The sequence below is a fragment of the Macaca fascicularis genome, chromosome 10, assembly GCF_037993035.2.
Source record: "Macaca fascicularis isolate 582-1 chromosome 10, T2T-MFA8v1.1".
Lineage (NCBI taxonomy): Eukaryota > Metazoa > Chordata > Mammalia > Primates > Cercopithecidae > Macaca > Macaca fascicularis.
This window is the reverse complement of record NC_088384.1, coordinates 69684420-69700219: the sequence shown is the minus strand read 5'-3', so window position 1 is coordinate 69700219 and position 15800 is coordinate 69684420. Positions and strand designations below refer to the sequence as shown.

Genomic DNA, 15800 nt, shown 5'->3' with positions numbered 1-15800 from the left:
GGTGATGGGCAGTTGGTATGGGCAATCTTGTTGTATTAAAACTGCAATAACAAATTAAATTCAAAATCTCAGTGACTTAACGCAGTAAAGATTTGTCTCTGTCACACACAGTCCAGAAGGGTTGGGCAGCCTTCTTCCATTGTGAAGTATGCCTACCAAGGTCATCTTGGTGGGAGAAAGAAGAGCTTTAAGATCACTTTTTTTAAGTTTTATTTAATTTTTGATGTTTTAAAAATCATTTTATTGTGGTAGGATTCACATCTAAAAAGCTGTATGTATTTAGTATATTTAAAGATCACTTTTAAAGGACCAGGACTGGAAGTAGTTTACATAACTGGGCCCAGCTTGGCTGTGCAGAACTCGGTCATATAGCCTACGCAGCTTGCCAGGAAGGCTGGGGAATGCAGTCTTTGCTGTTCAGCCAAGAAGAGAAAACAGTATGATGTATACATATCCTAATCTATCTCCTCTACAGCCACTTGAGAAGTTACAGCAGGCTGGGTAAGAGGCAGTGGGAGCTTGGACTGAGGGTGAAATGAGATGAATGTCTCAGAGAAAGATGAAAATCCAAAGAGTAAGGGAATGGAGGAGTTGTTAAGAACATCTCTTAGGCTTGGAGCCTTATGTGACTAGAAGGGTGGTGATAGCTACTGAGAAAGGAAGACTGGTTAGAAATGGACCAGCTTGCTTTTTATTTTAGACATGTTGTGCATCACATGCCTTTGAGACATAACAACTGGAGATGTGAGATAGGAAATTGAATGTAAAGACTAGAAGCTCAGAAGAGCAGAAGTCTGAACAACATGCCAGTTTTGGCTTAGATGATTGAAAGCTTGAGCTTGGATAAAGTCTCTGAGGAAGAATGCAGAGTTCGTCCTTTCCTTCCATGTTGCCGTCAGCCTCTGCTTTCTGCCCCGTTGTCCTACCACCCCCACCCCTTCACCTCAGCTGATCTTTTGGAGGTCCCTAGAGCCCTTTTTCTTGTCCTTAGGTGGTTCCCTTTGGAACTCCCCGTTATAGCTATTCTGAATTGTTAGTAGTAGTAGATTGAAGGAGTGCCCTCAAACCCATCCTACTCCTGCGCTATACTTCATAGAGAAAATAGAATCTTTCAGACACAATTTTTGGCAGTATATCTTCCTTCCACCTCAAAACTGTCATTTTCTCTTCCTCCTTATTTCAGAGAAAAAAATGTGTATCTTTTTCTTAGACTGACTCTCCCATCTGTGCCGTGGATCTTAACCATTTCTTTAGATCTCTGACATTGTTAATTGTATGAATTAAGATTATCTCCTCTGGAATTGCTTGAACCCAGGAGGTGGAGGTTGCAGTGAGCCGAGATTGTACCACTGCACTCCAGCCTGGGTGACAGGAGCGAACCTCCATCTCAAAAAAAAAAAAAAAAAGTATCTCCTCTGGAACCAAATTGCCAGAGTTCAAATCCCAATTCTGCTATTGTTTCCTCTGTAACCCTGGGCAAGTTATTTATTTTTGCTATGCCTCAGTAGAAAAAATTGCATCTTTAAGATGCAGGCCAGGCGTGGTGGCTCACGCCTGTAATCCCAGCACTTTGGGAGGCTGAGGTGGGCAGATCACGAGGTCAGGAGATTGAGACACCATCCTGGCTAACATGGTGAAACCCCGTCTCTACTAAAGATACAAAAATTAGCCGGGCATGGTGGCGGGCGCCTGTAGTCCCAGCTGCTCGGGAGGCTGAGGCAGGAGAATGGCATGAACCTGGGAGGCGGAGCTTGCAGTGAGCTGAGATCGCGCCACTGCACTCCAGCCTGGGCGACAGAGCAAGACTCCATCTCATAAAAAAAAAAAAAAAAAAAAAAAAGATGCAAATAGTGATAGTGGCTGTCTCATAGAATTGTTTTGATTTAGAAGTATCTGGCAGTAGTAAGTACTCAGTGTTTTGTTTTGTTTTGGCGTCAAGTTCTTAAACATCTAGAACAGTTACATCGCCCCAATCATAAGACAACTTTCATCAAGTAGCATTCAGTCTTCCCTTTTTCCTTCATTGTTAACCATCTTATGTTTTCTGTCTTTACCTCTTCAATTCCCGATGGGTCCCCAGTCCATTATGGTTGACTTCTGTCCCATTTCTCCCATCGGTTGAAATGTTCAGAGACCCAATGGCCAAAGCCTGGAGGTGTGTTTTCATTGTCTCAAATACTGCAGAATTGGATGTTGATGACTTTCCTCCTTAAAACATTCTCCCTTGCTTCTAAGATGCTGCTTTCTTCCTCCTTACTTTTTCTTCTTAGTTTTCTGATTACCTCTTTTTAGTGTCCTTGATGGGTTTTTTTGTTTTTGTTTTTTTTAATTTTTACGTACTCAATGGTGAGAAACTAGATTTGCTGCTTAATATTTGTGACCCCCTGGTGTGGGCTAGTCCAAAATATGTATTAGGTGAAGCTTTCCAACGAAATCCATGCTCGTATTTCCACTGCTGTCTGGTCATCTCCACGTAGATGTCTTGCACAATCTTCAGAGTTGATGTGTCATACTGTGCCATATTTCCTTTTCTGTTCATATATCGCGGTCTAGTCACTAATTAAGAGAATCCCGGGGCTCGTCTGATACCACTCTTCTGTGTCTCATTCAGCTATATTGATTTGACTTTGACATGTCCTTGAATTTTTCTGTTTTTAACCTCACTGCTGTAGTTCAGCGCTTTCTTCTCTGAATATTTGTAATTGTCTCAAAATTGGTTTTCTGCTTCCAGTTTCTGTGCCAGTTTCTCCTTCACAGTATTCGGTGCTAATTTCCTCAAGCACAAGTGTCTAATGGTATAAGAAACCTCCACAGACGTCATTTCTGATAGAAAAAAAGACAAAATTCTTCCTTACTGAGGCTTTTAAGGAGCTTGTAAGTTACAGCCAGGTTTGGCTGAGATTTATCTGTTTTATAATTGCAGAATACACATTCACTTTGTTTTCGATTACTAGTAATCATTGATTTAATTTATAAATCAGAATTTAGAATGTTTGAGATGCTTGGATATTGACAGATGTATTCAAATATTGGTCGATTGAATATAAGGCTTTAAAGGTTGCCTTCATGCTTTTAGAAATTGCTTGTTGGGTCAAATGTGATTTCAACATTATGGACTAGGGAGTTGGAGGGATTGGGGTCTGTTTCTAGTTCTTCAATTTTTGTTTCTTTGAACATTTTATTCATCTGTTGCAAAATGAAGATTCTTAACTTGCTTAACATATGATACATTGTAAAGATCAGAAATATACTCTTAAAGCAGTAAAAGGTTTAAGAAAAGTGCTTTTTTAAAGTAGGAATGTGCTTAACATTGTGTAGTTATGAATTTTCTAGTCTTAATTTTCTGTTTCTGCCACTTTATTAGAGTGAATATTCATTTATGAACAGAAAATGTGGAGTAGATGGCATTGGAGTGTATTATTTAGAGATCTTTAATGAATGAGATGATGAAATGGCCCAGTTACCTTAATATTAAGTAAATGCTAGGATCTTAGTGTGTCTTTCTCCCAGAATTCTTGCACAGGCTTTAAAGTAACAACTTTATTTTTTATTTGTTTGTATAAATTTGTGAAGGTACAAGTGTAATTTTGCTACATGCATGGTGTAGTAGTGAAGCCGGATCTTTTAGGGTATCCATCACCCAAATAACATACATTCTACCCATTAATTAATTTCTCATCCCCCGGCTCTCCATTGTCTATTATTTCACACTCTGTCCATGTGTACACATTATTTATTTCCTATTTATAAGTGAGAATACGTGGTATTTGTTGTAACAACTTTATTGAGGTAAAATTCACATACCACAAAGTATAGTTCAATTCAGTGGATTTTCAGTAGATTCACAAAGTACAGTTCAATTCAGTGGTTTTTCAGTATATTCACGGTTGTGTATGCATCACTCCTGTCAACTTCCAGAACATTTTCATTACTTCAAAAAGAAATCCCATATTCATTAGCAGTCACTCCCCATTCCCTTTTTTTCTCAACCACTAGTCTACCTTCTGTCTATTGATTTTACCCAGTTTGAACATTGCATATAAATAGAATCATGCAATAGGTGCCTTTTCTGTCTGGCTTCTTTCACATAGCACAATGTTTGTCAAGGTTCATCCTTGTTGTAGCATGTATTGGTACCTCATTGTTTTAATGGCCAAGAAATACTCCATTGTGTGGATATACTACATCTTAAAAATCTGTTAATCACTAAGTGGACTTCAGGGTTGTTTTCACTTTTGGTCTATTTTGAATAATGCTACTATGAACATTTGTGTACAGGTGTTGGTGTGGACACATTTTCAATTCTCTTGTGTATATATACCTAAGAGTGGAATTCCTAGGTCAGGTGTTAACTTGATGTTTAACTTTTTGAGGAACTGCCAAACTGCGTGCCAAAGCAGCTGTACCGTTTTACAGTTCTACAGTGGCATATCAGGGTTTCAAGTTCTCCATGACCCCACAAACATTTGTTATTGTCCATCTTTTTTATTTTAGCCCTCCTAGTGGGTGACTCATTATGGTTTTGAAGTGAAGAGGTATCTCATTATGGTTTTGATTTGCTTTTCCCTAATCACTATTGATGTTAAGCATTTTTTCCATATCCTTGTTAACCATTTATACATCTTCTTTGGAGAACTGTCTATTTAAATCCTTTAACTGTTTTTCAATTGAAGTATTTGCCTTTTTTTATTATTGAGTTGTAAGAGTTCTTTATTCTGACAAGTTCCTTGTAGGATTTTCTGATGTTTTCTCTCATTCTGTTGGTTATCTTTATCTTATGTGCATTTTTATTTCTTAAATGATTTGACATTAATTTGGGTATCATTAATGTTTTTCCATTGTTTAATATTTAAATTCTATTGCTTATGATTCATTTTTCCCTTTTTATTAAAAAAAATTTAGAGACGTGGTCTCCCTATGTTGCCCACACTGGTCTCAAACCCCTGAACTCAAGTGATCTTCTTGCCCTCTCCCTCTAAAGTGCTGAGACTACAGTCATAGCCACTAGACCCAGTCTAAAGATACTATTCTTGACTCAAAGCATGATTTTACCTAAGTTGACCATATGACCTGACAATTCCACTCCTAGTTTTCTACCCAAGAGAATTAAAAACATGTCTACACAAAACCTTGTACATGAGTGTTTGTAGCAGTGTTAATAGCCAAAAAGTGGAAACAACCCAAATGTCTGGCAACTGATGAATAGACAAGGAAAATGTGGGATATCCAAACAATGGAATATTATTCAACAGTAAAAAGAAAGAAAGTAACCAGGCGCTTTGTCATGCACCTGCAGTCCCAGCTATCTGAGAGGCCAAGGCAGGAGGACTGCCCAATTTTAGGAGTTCAAGGCTGTAGTGCGCTATGATCATGCCTGTCAGTAGCCACTAGGCTCCAGCCTGGGCAACATAACAAGATCCCATCTCTCATGCACCCTTTCCTGCATCAAGGCTGAACATTCCAGATACTTCACAGCTCCCACCTGCTTAGCCAGGGAGGGGCCTTGCTGAGGAGTCATTGGCACTCGGCTCTGCTCCTTCAGCTTCTTCACTGTCTCACAGTCACTCCACAGGTCCCTTTTGGTGCCTACCAGCATAGCAGATACATTGAGGCAGTGATGGGAGACCTCTGGGTACCACTTATGCCTCACATTGGCATAAAAGGATGGGTTGCCAGTGGAAAAAAAAAAAATGACAAAGGTATTGGTCTGGGGACAGGAGAACATTTGCAGTTGGTCATATTCCTCCTCTTGGCCCGTGGTGTCCCACAGGTTCAGGCTGATGATTTGGGCATCCACAGATGTCTGGGTGCAATAGTTGTCAAAGACATTGGGGATATACTCCTTAGGAAAGGCGTTTGTTGTATAACTGATGGGGAGGCAGGCTTTGCCTACAGCCACATCTCCTACAATCACACATTTGATCGTCTTCGTTCTTCCCTTAGTCTGATCATCCTCCAGTGCTGTTCAACCATGACTGGCAGAGCCTCCTGGGCATTTCTTGTTGGGCTTTATAATTCTTGCTTTAGAAAAGCTAACATGCAAAACAAAGTAGTTAATGAAGCATTAAAAATTATGGATATAGTAAAGTTAATGTAAACAGCAAATTCCTCAAGATGAAAAAATTAAAAACTGGTTTAAGGTCTTGTGCTATCAAAATCTTGTTTAACTATGCTTTGTCCCAGAATAGCAAGTATAACATAGTGAAAAGTTATTTTTCTGGTCAGTATAATCCCGAATTAAGCTACCCTCTTTATTATAGCAGTAGACATTTTCTTATTTATTCTAATCTTAGTTTAAAATTTGGAATTTTTAAGTGAAATTTTAATGGCAGGTGACTAATACTGAATATTGATCACATAATTTTGAAATGTGAGTAGAGCAAAGACCTCTTAATCTTTTTTTTAGTTAGGGAAAGAGATGCTGTAGGGATGAAAATTTCCCAATCTAGCAGCTATGACCGGCTACTGTGTATTACGAAAGGAATTTTAGGTGTCCTCAGCATACAGACTGGGAAGATGATCTGCCTGTGGTCAAGGCTCTAAGCAACCTGTATAAGAAGAAAATAACCCAGCACCTTAGGAAACACTTCTTTTAAAATTCTAGGGTAGGAGAGGCTGCTATAGTTGAATGTTTCTTTACCCCTGTGCGGTAGTGATGAGTGGCATATATTTGTGATCTTTTAAAAAGTTTGATGTCTAAAATTAGTAGTGATTACAGCTCAAATTTCTAGTTTTTTAATTAGATGATATACCTGTAAAATGTTAAATATATGCCAATCTATAAGCAGAATTTAGTGTTTTACATTTGGCACATAAAAATTGTAAGTCTTTTTCTCATGTATTTTCTCATCATAGGCCTCAGGAGTGCAAGTAGCTGATGAAGTATGTCGCATTTTTTATGACATGAAAGTTCGTAAATGTTCCACACCAGAAGAAATCAAGAAAAGAAAGAAGGCTGTCATTTTTTGTCTCAGTGCAGACAAAAAGTGCATCATTGTAGAAGAAGGCAAAGAGATCTTGGTTGGAGATGTTGGTGTAACCATAACTGATCCTTTCAAGCATTTCGTGGGAATGCTTCCTGAAAAAGATTGTCGCTATGCTTTGTATGATGCAAGCTTTGAAACAAAAGAATCCAGAAAAGAAGAGTTGATGTTTTTTTTGTGGTAAGCATGTTAGAAATACTGAGCCTCTGTAAAACTTATTTTGTTAGCACTTGGAAAACCAGTTCCAGCACCAAAGTAATTTTTATTCAAACTATTTGCAGTTGGTATTTTTTATTTATAGGTTTCATAATGTTACCAGGGCTGATGTTTATGGGACCAAAACTAAATTTTGACTGTTTTCTGTCTACTTGCTATATGACTTTTAGTAATTGATTGTGGGTGTGTGTGTGTGTGTGTGTGTGTGTGTGTGTGTGTGTGTGTGTGTGATGGGGAAAGGACAGGAGGCATCCTCTAAATGTACTGCTTTTATAAGCTAAAATTTCCTACTTCTTTTAACTTTCTTACTATAAGCCAAACCCCTACTTTTCCAACGAGCTGTGCCAGGAACCAGCCTTCTGCTCTTTGAAATATATACCCTTTCCTTGTGCCTCTGTGGCCTGCTACGTTTGAAGAAGTTGGTACCATTCCCTCCCTGCTATAATTCACTCTACATTTGTCCTGTTTCGTAGCGCAGTCACTAGCCACATGTGGCTATTTAAATTATTTAAAATTAAAAATTCAGTTTGTTAGCTGAATGAATTACCACATTTCAGATGCTCAGTAGCCACATCTGACTGGTGGCCACCTTATTGAGTAGCACAGATACAGAACATTTCCATCACTGCAGAAAACTGTTGGTCAGTGTTACTCTAGATAGTGAAACAGTGCTATAAAGTTATTTTTATGGCCTTTTTCTTGAAATGTTGTTTAATTATTCTGGTCTTTTCAGGTAAGTCAGTATTTGAGATGCAGCTTTAGAAAAAGTTACACCTGGATCTCTCATTTATTGAATATTATACTACATTCCTTGATATGGCCAGGAATACAATTCTTTAGTTTCCAAGGGGAGGGAGAAATGGTAACACCACCTGATTTTTTTTTTTTTTTTTTTTTTTAGAGGGGCAAGGATTCTCTTGATACTTTGGCCTGAGTCGGGGCAAGGCAGGGAGGGACTTAGCTTTTAGCTGTGTGCCATCAATAGTTTGGAATGTAAGGGATATGGGAGTAGGAGATGCAGAGGATTGAGGTTTAAAAAGGAAGATACTCGAGGTCACACCTCACTTCTATTTCAGTAAGCTTTTACTGCACTTGATTAAACTAAGTTGCTGTGAGGAATGCAAATATGAGGTCAGGGTGTACATATTCAGGCAGCTTCGAGTCCATTGAAGCGGGTACGTAAGACTGAAAATTAACAAAGATTTGAATGAAGGTGCGTTTATTGAACTTTTATTTCTACTACATGCCAGCTGTTAGGGCCTGGGAAAACAGCTGTGAAGTTGTTAAGTCCCTGCTCTTCTGGCATTCATAGCTGAGTGGTAGATAGGCCAGCTAATGGTTTAGGCTTTTAAGTTGGTCAGTATTTCCTTAATTTACAGGTATTTTTTCTGCTTTTTATGTATTTTGTAATTATGAAATTTATACATTCTTATTTTTTAAAATTTGGAAAATAATAGAAGAAAAGGAAATTTAGTGATAGTGCAGTGGTTCATTTTGCACTATTAAGAAAAGGTAGAAACTTATTAAAGCCATTTTCTATAACAAACTCCACCCAAGGAGCAGCTCTTCAAGTAGTTTAACAATTTGGTTAGAATAAAATCAGAACAGCTGATGCTTTTTTATGTTTCTGACCTATTTTCATAAGAAAAGTACCCACTTTGCCGGGCGCAGTGGCTCATGCCTGTAATCCCAGCACTTTGGGAGGCAGAGGCGGGAGGATAACGAGGTCAAGAGATCGAGACCATCCTGGCCAACCAACGTGGTGAAACCCCATCTCTACTAAAAATACAAAATTAACTGGGTGTAGTGGCACACGCCTGTAGTCCCAGCTACTTGGGAGGCTGAGGCAGGAGAATCGCTTGAACCTGGGAGGCGGAGCTTGCAGTGAGCAGAGATCGTGCCACACACTCCAGCCTGGGCGAAAGAGCGAGACTCCGTCTCAAAAAAAAAAAAAAAAAAGTACCCACTCTGTAGCTCAAACATCTGCCAGTCCTGAGGTTATGATGACTTTGCCTCCTTCAGTGGACCTTAGGATTGGGAGGAATAAGCCTCTGAGAGACAGACTGCCCATTTCCTTTTTCCCACGAATAGAATCTCTGCTCACTAGGGTAAGGGGTACACTAGGTGAGGTCCACATGCCAGTGCTCATGACTGTTGAATGTCCTCGAAGTGTGGCAGCTAAATGGAATTATTAAATGCTCAGAAGTATTTAGCTATACAGTAATATCTCAATGACCTCCAGGAGGCTCTTCAAAACCGCAACTTTAAGCAAAGCAACATACACCAGGTCCTCAAATAGCATCATTTCCTTCAATGTAGTTTTGTTATAACATTGAGAAAAAATTACTGGTTTTGGTATATGTCATTTTGTTTTAAGTCACAGGCTCCAAGAACCGATTGGCAATGTTAAGTGTGGACTTACTGTACTGCATCTTCTCTATGATATTTTAGCATTGTGGCATGGAGGTGGGCTTGTGGGTTGGCGTACAGAGGAAAAAAGGACTCACGTGCAAGCAGTCTGAGTGGGACAAGGGTTTCTGTCCATTACTAGTCATTCTTCAGTGTTGCTGCTGAAGGTGTTGTGATACATATGCTGTTCTTCCAACACGCTTCCATTCAAGAGGGAGAACGTGCTCAAATTTTATAAATACAACATAGTAATAATATTGACAAGACATAATTATTGGTGAGTTGCCATTTAGAAATCTTTGTGAAAGCTGTATTTAGAATCATGAGATTATACTAGGGGATTTAATATTTTTTTCAAGAGAATTATTGAAACGTGGACTCCTAGATAATTAAACATGTATTGTTATGTTAGACTAAGAAAACAAGTACCTGTGGGATCAAAACCTGCTATTGGAATAGATGAAGGGACTGGGGAAGTCTAAGAAAAGGACTTTTATTTGTAATTTATTCTTTTTTTTTTTCCCCCTTTTTTTTGATTTATTCTTTTTTAGAAAACGATCTGAAGCAAAGGTGCCAAAATATTAGCATTTAATTCTGGGTCACACGTACTTACAGATTATTCTGTAATTCTGGGTCACACGTACTTACAGATTATTCTGTAATTCTGGGTCACACAGATTATTATCTGTACTTTTCTGTATTTTAAAACTTTTTTCCAACAAGAAAAATTGTCAAAAACCTTGTGTAAATATTAGCCTGAATCCAATCCTTTATTAATAATAAATGAACAGAAATATTCTGAAGAAAAAGAATTGAGTTATACAGTGCAGTACTCAGTGTTGGTTCTTTCATTATGGCCACTGTGATCTGATTTTTAATTGGTGGTTGTCTTTTGCCACCAGTGGTTCTCTTTTTTTTTCCCACCCTGGTCAACCTGAGTAATTCTACTTACGCCTATCTGTAGCATTTCCTCTCTGAGCTGCTGGGGAGGTAGAACAAATGTGCAGTTAAGAAAAAATATCTCAGGAGAGTCTGAGGATTCTCCCCTTGACACTGAAGCAAATGTTTGACAAGATGCAAGTTGTACTTTCTCTAAACCACTTTTTTCATTTTTGGCATCTTTCTATCTAGGGCACCAGAACTAGCACCTCTGAAAAGTAAAATGATCTATGCAAGCTCCAAGGATGCAATTAAAAAGAAATTTCAAGGTATGTTCTAGATTACCTCTGAATATGTAGAGGTATGGTGAACACCCAGAATGGGGCAGCACCTTTTCTGAGAAGCACCTTATTTTTTTGCAGAGCTTCAGGCACAAGGGAGAAGTGTTACTTGTTTTGAGAAAAGCAGAAGATTGAACTTGGCTTTCCATGTATCTTCTGCTTTGTGCTGGTTGCTCTGAGTCTTCCCAGCCTGTGTTTAATAACTCTACCCTTGATGTTGTCTGTATATATCGTTTATTCAGGCTGGTTTTAAACTAGTTTGAGGTGCTGCCGGTTTTCTCATGTAGGAGGTGGAGACTGATTGTTTAACATTGGACATAATAGTAAATTTGCTCTTGCCTTTGAATGTAGTTGTTATAATAAAGTTGCAAAAGGGAGATGTACCTAAATGAGAAAGGATACTCTTTTCTCCAGCTTTACTGTTGAATGGCATGATTTTAGGTAATTGATTCATCTGTGTCCCAAGGAAAGTGCACCCACTCCTGAGCTGGTCAGTTCTATTTGACTTGCCACTGGGTGACTGGGATCCTGATGAGATGGCCTGGCCAGACTTCAGCCAGGAGAAAATGTTGGTATGATGGAAAGAACATGCATGGGGCAAGTGCCCAAAGGCCTGCACTGAGGGCGAAGCCTGTCTAACTGCTGTGTGGCCTTGGCCAGAACTGCTTAACCTCCATGGGCCTTGATTCTCTCAGCTGTAGAAGGGGAGACTTGGTCTCATGTGTGAGTTTTAGTTTAAGAGTTTGCCCTGCCACCTTCCTGCCATGGCTATTTCCAAACAGCTGAGTGAGCCAAGGTCACAAGGGCTTGGCCTGATGTTGATTTTGTTTTGTTTGTTTTACTGTCACTGGTTTTTATATTCTCATGGTAGAACAGGTTTGCCCTAGTCTGTTTTTAGTTATGAAAAAAATTCTTGCTTCCTTTCCCGAGCCTTGCTGCTGCATAGTTTATTGCCGGGTCAGGTTCTTCGTGCATTTGGTTTGATGTTTGGCACCCCCCAGAAGTGTGTCACTGGATTGCTAACTGACGCTTTTAAATCCTTGAGCTTCAACACTTTCCCAGCCCAACCAAAAGGTTCAGAGTGGATTCCTTATTATCTTTATTCTGCATTGCCTTTCAGTAAAGGGAATTGCTTTGCACACTTGATTTGGTGATAATAAAAGATAGTGACTGGCTGGGTGTAGTGACTCACACCTGTAATCCCAGCACTTTGGGAGGCCGAGGCAGGTGGATCACCTGAGGTCAGGAGTTCAAGACCAGCCTGACCAACATGGTGAAACCCTGTCTCTACTAAAAATACAAAAAAAAAAAAAAATTAGCCGGGCATGGTGGCACGGGCCTGTAATTCCAGCTACTTGGGAGGCTAAGGCAGGAAGAATGCTTGAACCCAAGAGGCAGAGGTTGCAGTGAGCTGAGATCGCGCCATTGCACTCCAGCCAGGGCAACAATAGCAAAACTCCATCTCAAAAAAAAAAGAAAAAAAAAAAAGATAGTGACCATGCTACCTTTTTTCTCTAATGAAAGCATCTACTGGCTTTCTCAGATCAGTCCTGAGTAGCTCAAAAGCTGACCTCCTGTGCTTTCAGCAGCTTGAGAAATAAATGGTCTTTAAATGATGGGAATAACCATGCAGCTATTTAAAAGACAGTGGCCATTTACAGAGAGGCTACTGTATGTAATCCATAATTGAGCTCGTTTTTGCAGTTGGTAGTGTAATTGTTCTAAGAAAGCAGTCAGTAACATATTTCACATAGTTTTCATTGTGATCGATTTATAAATGTGTAGTGTAATACCATTGAAGAACCAGCTGTTTGCTTTTCAATACAGTTGACAAAATCAACTGTGCAATCAAAAATAATTTGTATTTTTATATTTTAAAAACCAAGAAAATTTTTTTACTAGACCTGTCTTTTAGCTTTGTAGCGAAGTACAACATATCTGTAGAAAAGTGTATGCCACAAATTATTGTAGAATGTGATGAATTTTTCAGAGTGAACATAATGGTTATTTCTTAATCTAATGACCAGCACCGCAGAAGCCTCCCTGGTGCTGTTCCCTTCAATTCATAGCACTTCTTTCTGCCTGCCCTTCCTCCTCAAGGTAGCCAGCACCCTGGCTTCTAACAGCATAAGTTAGTGTGGGCTGATTGTGTGTGCTATACCTATATATATAATAGAATATATGCATTTTAAATCTGGATTCTTTCAGTGAATGCCGTTTGTGAGGCCCATCTATCTTGATGCATGTAGTTACAATTATTTATTCTCATTACTGTGTAGTATTCTGTGTTTGTATATACCCCAGTTTATCCAGATTAGAACTGGTCTTTTCAAAGTTTGATATCTTAGAGAAAGAGATAAACTGCTGCCATAATTCTAAATAGAATTGTTGTTTTTCCTCTCTAGGCATAAAACATGAATGTCAAGCAAATGGACCAGAAGATCTCAATCGGGCTTGTATTGCTGAAAAATTAGGTGGATCCTTAATTGTAGCCTTTGAAGGATGCCCTGTGTAGGTCTTTCAGTGCCACAAATTGAAAGCTTCCATGTTTAATGTTATCCTCTTGCTATATAAATAAAGCAAATATATTTAGGCCAGGGTCTCACTGAGGGGGAGCTGTCTCGTCATCTTTTAGAGTAAACGAAATATTCTGTAAACATATGCAAACAGCCCCTAAATAAAGTCTAAAGTTTTATTGGTGTGAAATTAAATTCTTATTGGCCATATGCCTGTTTTGATGAGTTGATTTATAAAGAATTTTGTTAAGCTCAGGATTTTAAATTATGCAGTTCACAAAACAGTAAAGGCCATGTGAAGAGAATTATTACATCTTTATTAATCTCAGCATTTACTTTGTTTCTTTTGCTTAGAAAATTGCTCATAATCTGGTTATAATTTTGGCCCAAATTCTTTATTCTTCCTTGAGCTAAGCAGAATAATGGAATATAATATGTCTTTATAATATAACAACACTAATACACTAATAGTAAGATTAAGTCAGGCAGTCTTTTACTTCTACCAAATGTGTAATGGAGATTGCCTCAAAATTGTGTCCACATAATCCACGCTGATCTTGCAAAAGCACTATTTCAAGCACATCATTGGAATACAGGAAGTAGCCCTGCACCTGCCGGTGAGCTCACCATTCACTGATTGGGAGAGTGACCTGGCATCTTGGAAATCATGGTGTGTCTTCAGGAGAATGTGCAGTGTCTTGTAACAAATTAAAATGCAAATTAGGGCTACATTGTAATCTGCGTTAATGAAAATGGTAAAACAATATTGACAAACTAGGACACCTGTGGTATCTTTAGTTGTATCTCCTTCAGAAGTTTGCTTCTTATGGTATAATAAAGTATGGAAGAATATCGAGTATATGTTTACTCTGGGCCTGGGAGAACTTAATTTTCTAGAGCAGTTTGTTGACTCGTGTGCAATGGGGAGAGGTACCATGATGACACTCACAGGGAGCCACTGTTCACTGACATTTGGAAGTGGTCATTGTTCATATCACGGGCGTAACACTTGGAACGATATAGAGATGCACCAACAGTTGAACTTAGAAGTAGCAGTATTGGCTTTGTGTAATAAAGGAAGCATTTTTGACTTATCTCTCGTGTAATTATTTATGTGTGAATTGGGAATATAAGATTTTGCCTTCCATATGGGGTAAGTCATTGAGGTTTGGGTATTTCCAATAATTAAGAGTTAAGATTGGCTGAGTGTGGTGGCTCACTCCTGTAATCCCAGCATTTTGGGAGGCTGAGGCAAGAGGATAGTTTGAGGCCATGAGTTTGACAATCAGCATGGGCAACATAGTGGGATCTCATCTACTAAAAGTAAACAAAATTAGCTGGGTGTGGTGGTCGTAGTCCCAGCTACTTTGGATGCTGAGGTGGGAGGATCATTGAGCCCAGGAGCTCAAGGCTGCAGTGAGCCAAGATCGTGCCACTGTACTCCAACTTGTTTGACAGAGCAAGACCTTGTCTCAGAAAAAGTCACAACTCCCTCTGGTGAATACGAAAGTTGGTGTAAAAGTTGGGAAATTTTTCAATGTTTATTTTTCAATGTTTATTACACAAAATTGTAAAGGTAAAAATTCTCATTTAAAATTTAGAAAATAGAGAAAAGGGAAATTGTACATTGTCCTACCACACCATCACATGGTTAGCCTTTTGATACACAGCTCTGCATTATTACATGTCAAAGACTGCACATAAACTATGGTGGTCCCATATAATTACAAGGTATTTTCTACTGTAATTAGATACACAAATACCATTGTGTTACAGTTGCCTACAGTATTCAGTATGGTAACATGCTGTCCAGGTTTGTACTCTAGGAGTAATAAGCTCTCATACAGCCTAGGTGTGTAGTAGGCTATGCCATCTAGGTTTGTGTAAGTGCAGTCTAGGATGGGGAACGTTTTAATGTTGATCCACGTGCCAGGCTTTTGTGAGACAAGGTTATGCTTTAATCAAAATACTTATTTCAGAATTGTCTAGAAAATAGTGCTGGCTGCTTGTCATTCATCCTGAATTTCTTGTTTCTTTACTGTGTAGCAGTGCTTTTAGTGTGGGTTTTGTTTTTTGAGACAGGGTCTTTTTCCCCTAGGCTAGAGTGCAGTGGTGCAATCATAAGTCACTGCATCCTTGAACTCTTGGGCTCCAGCAAGCCTCCTGCCTTGGCCTCCTAAAGGGCTGTGATGATAGGTGTGAGCCACCGTGTCCTGCTAGTGATTAACAGGCTTCCAGGGAGGTGCCGTAAGTCCAAGACTGCCGTACTCAAAAGTCAGCCATGTAGGTAAAGCCAGACATTTCGTCAGGGAGTTTTAGGAGGAGGAAATTTTTCCTGTGGTGTCGGCTTAAGTGTGGCACTGTTGTGCGTGTGTGAGGTGCATTCTGTGGGAAGCATTTCAAACAGTATAAAGGGATGTGATGTAAACATCTAGAACTCATTCCAGAAATTGAAT

General features: G+C 39.1%; 1 protein-coding gene across 1 annotated transcript in view; it reads left to right on the top strand.

Moving 5' to 3' along the window:
• Positions 1–14438, top strand: part of DSTN (destrin, actin depolymerizing factor) — a 35681-nt gene extending 21243 nt beyond the window's left edge. Inside the window, exons 2-4 of the mRNA XM_005568298.4 lie at positions 6856–7163; positions 10740–10816; positions 13234–14438. Coding sequence (XP_005568355.1) covers positions 6856–7163; positions 10740–10816; positions 13234–13343 — 495 coding nt within the window. The 3' untranslated portion in view covers positions 13344–14438. The remainder of the gene's footprint in view (positions 1–6855; positions 7164–10739; positions 10817–13233) is intronic.
• The last annotated feature ends 1362 nt before the right edge of the window (positions 14439–15800 follow it).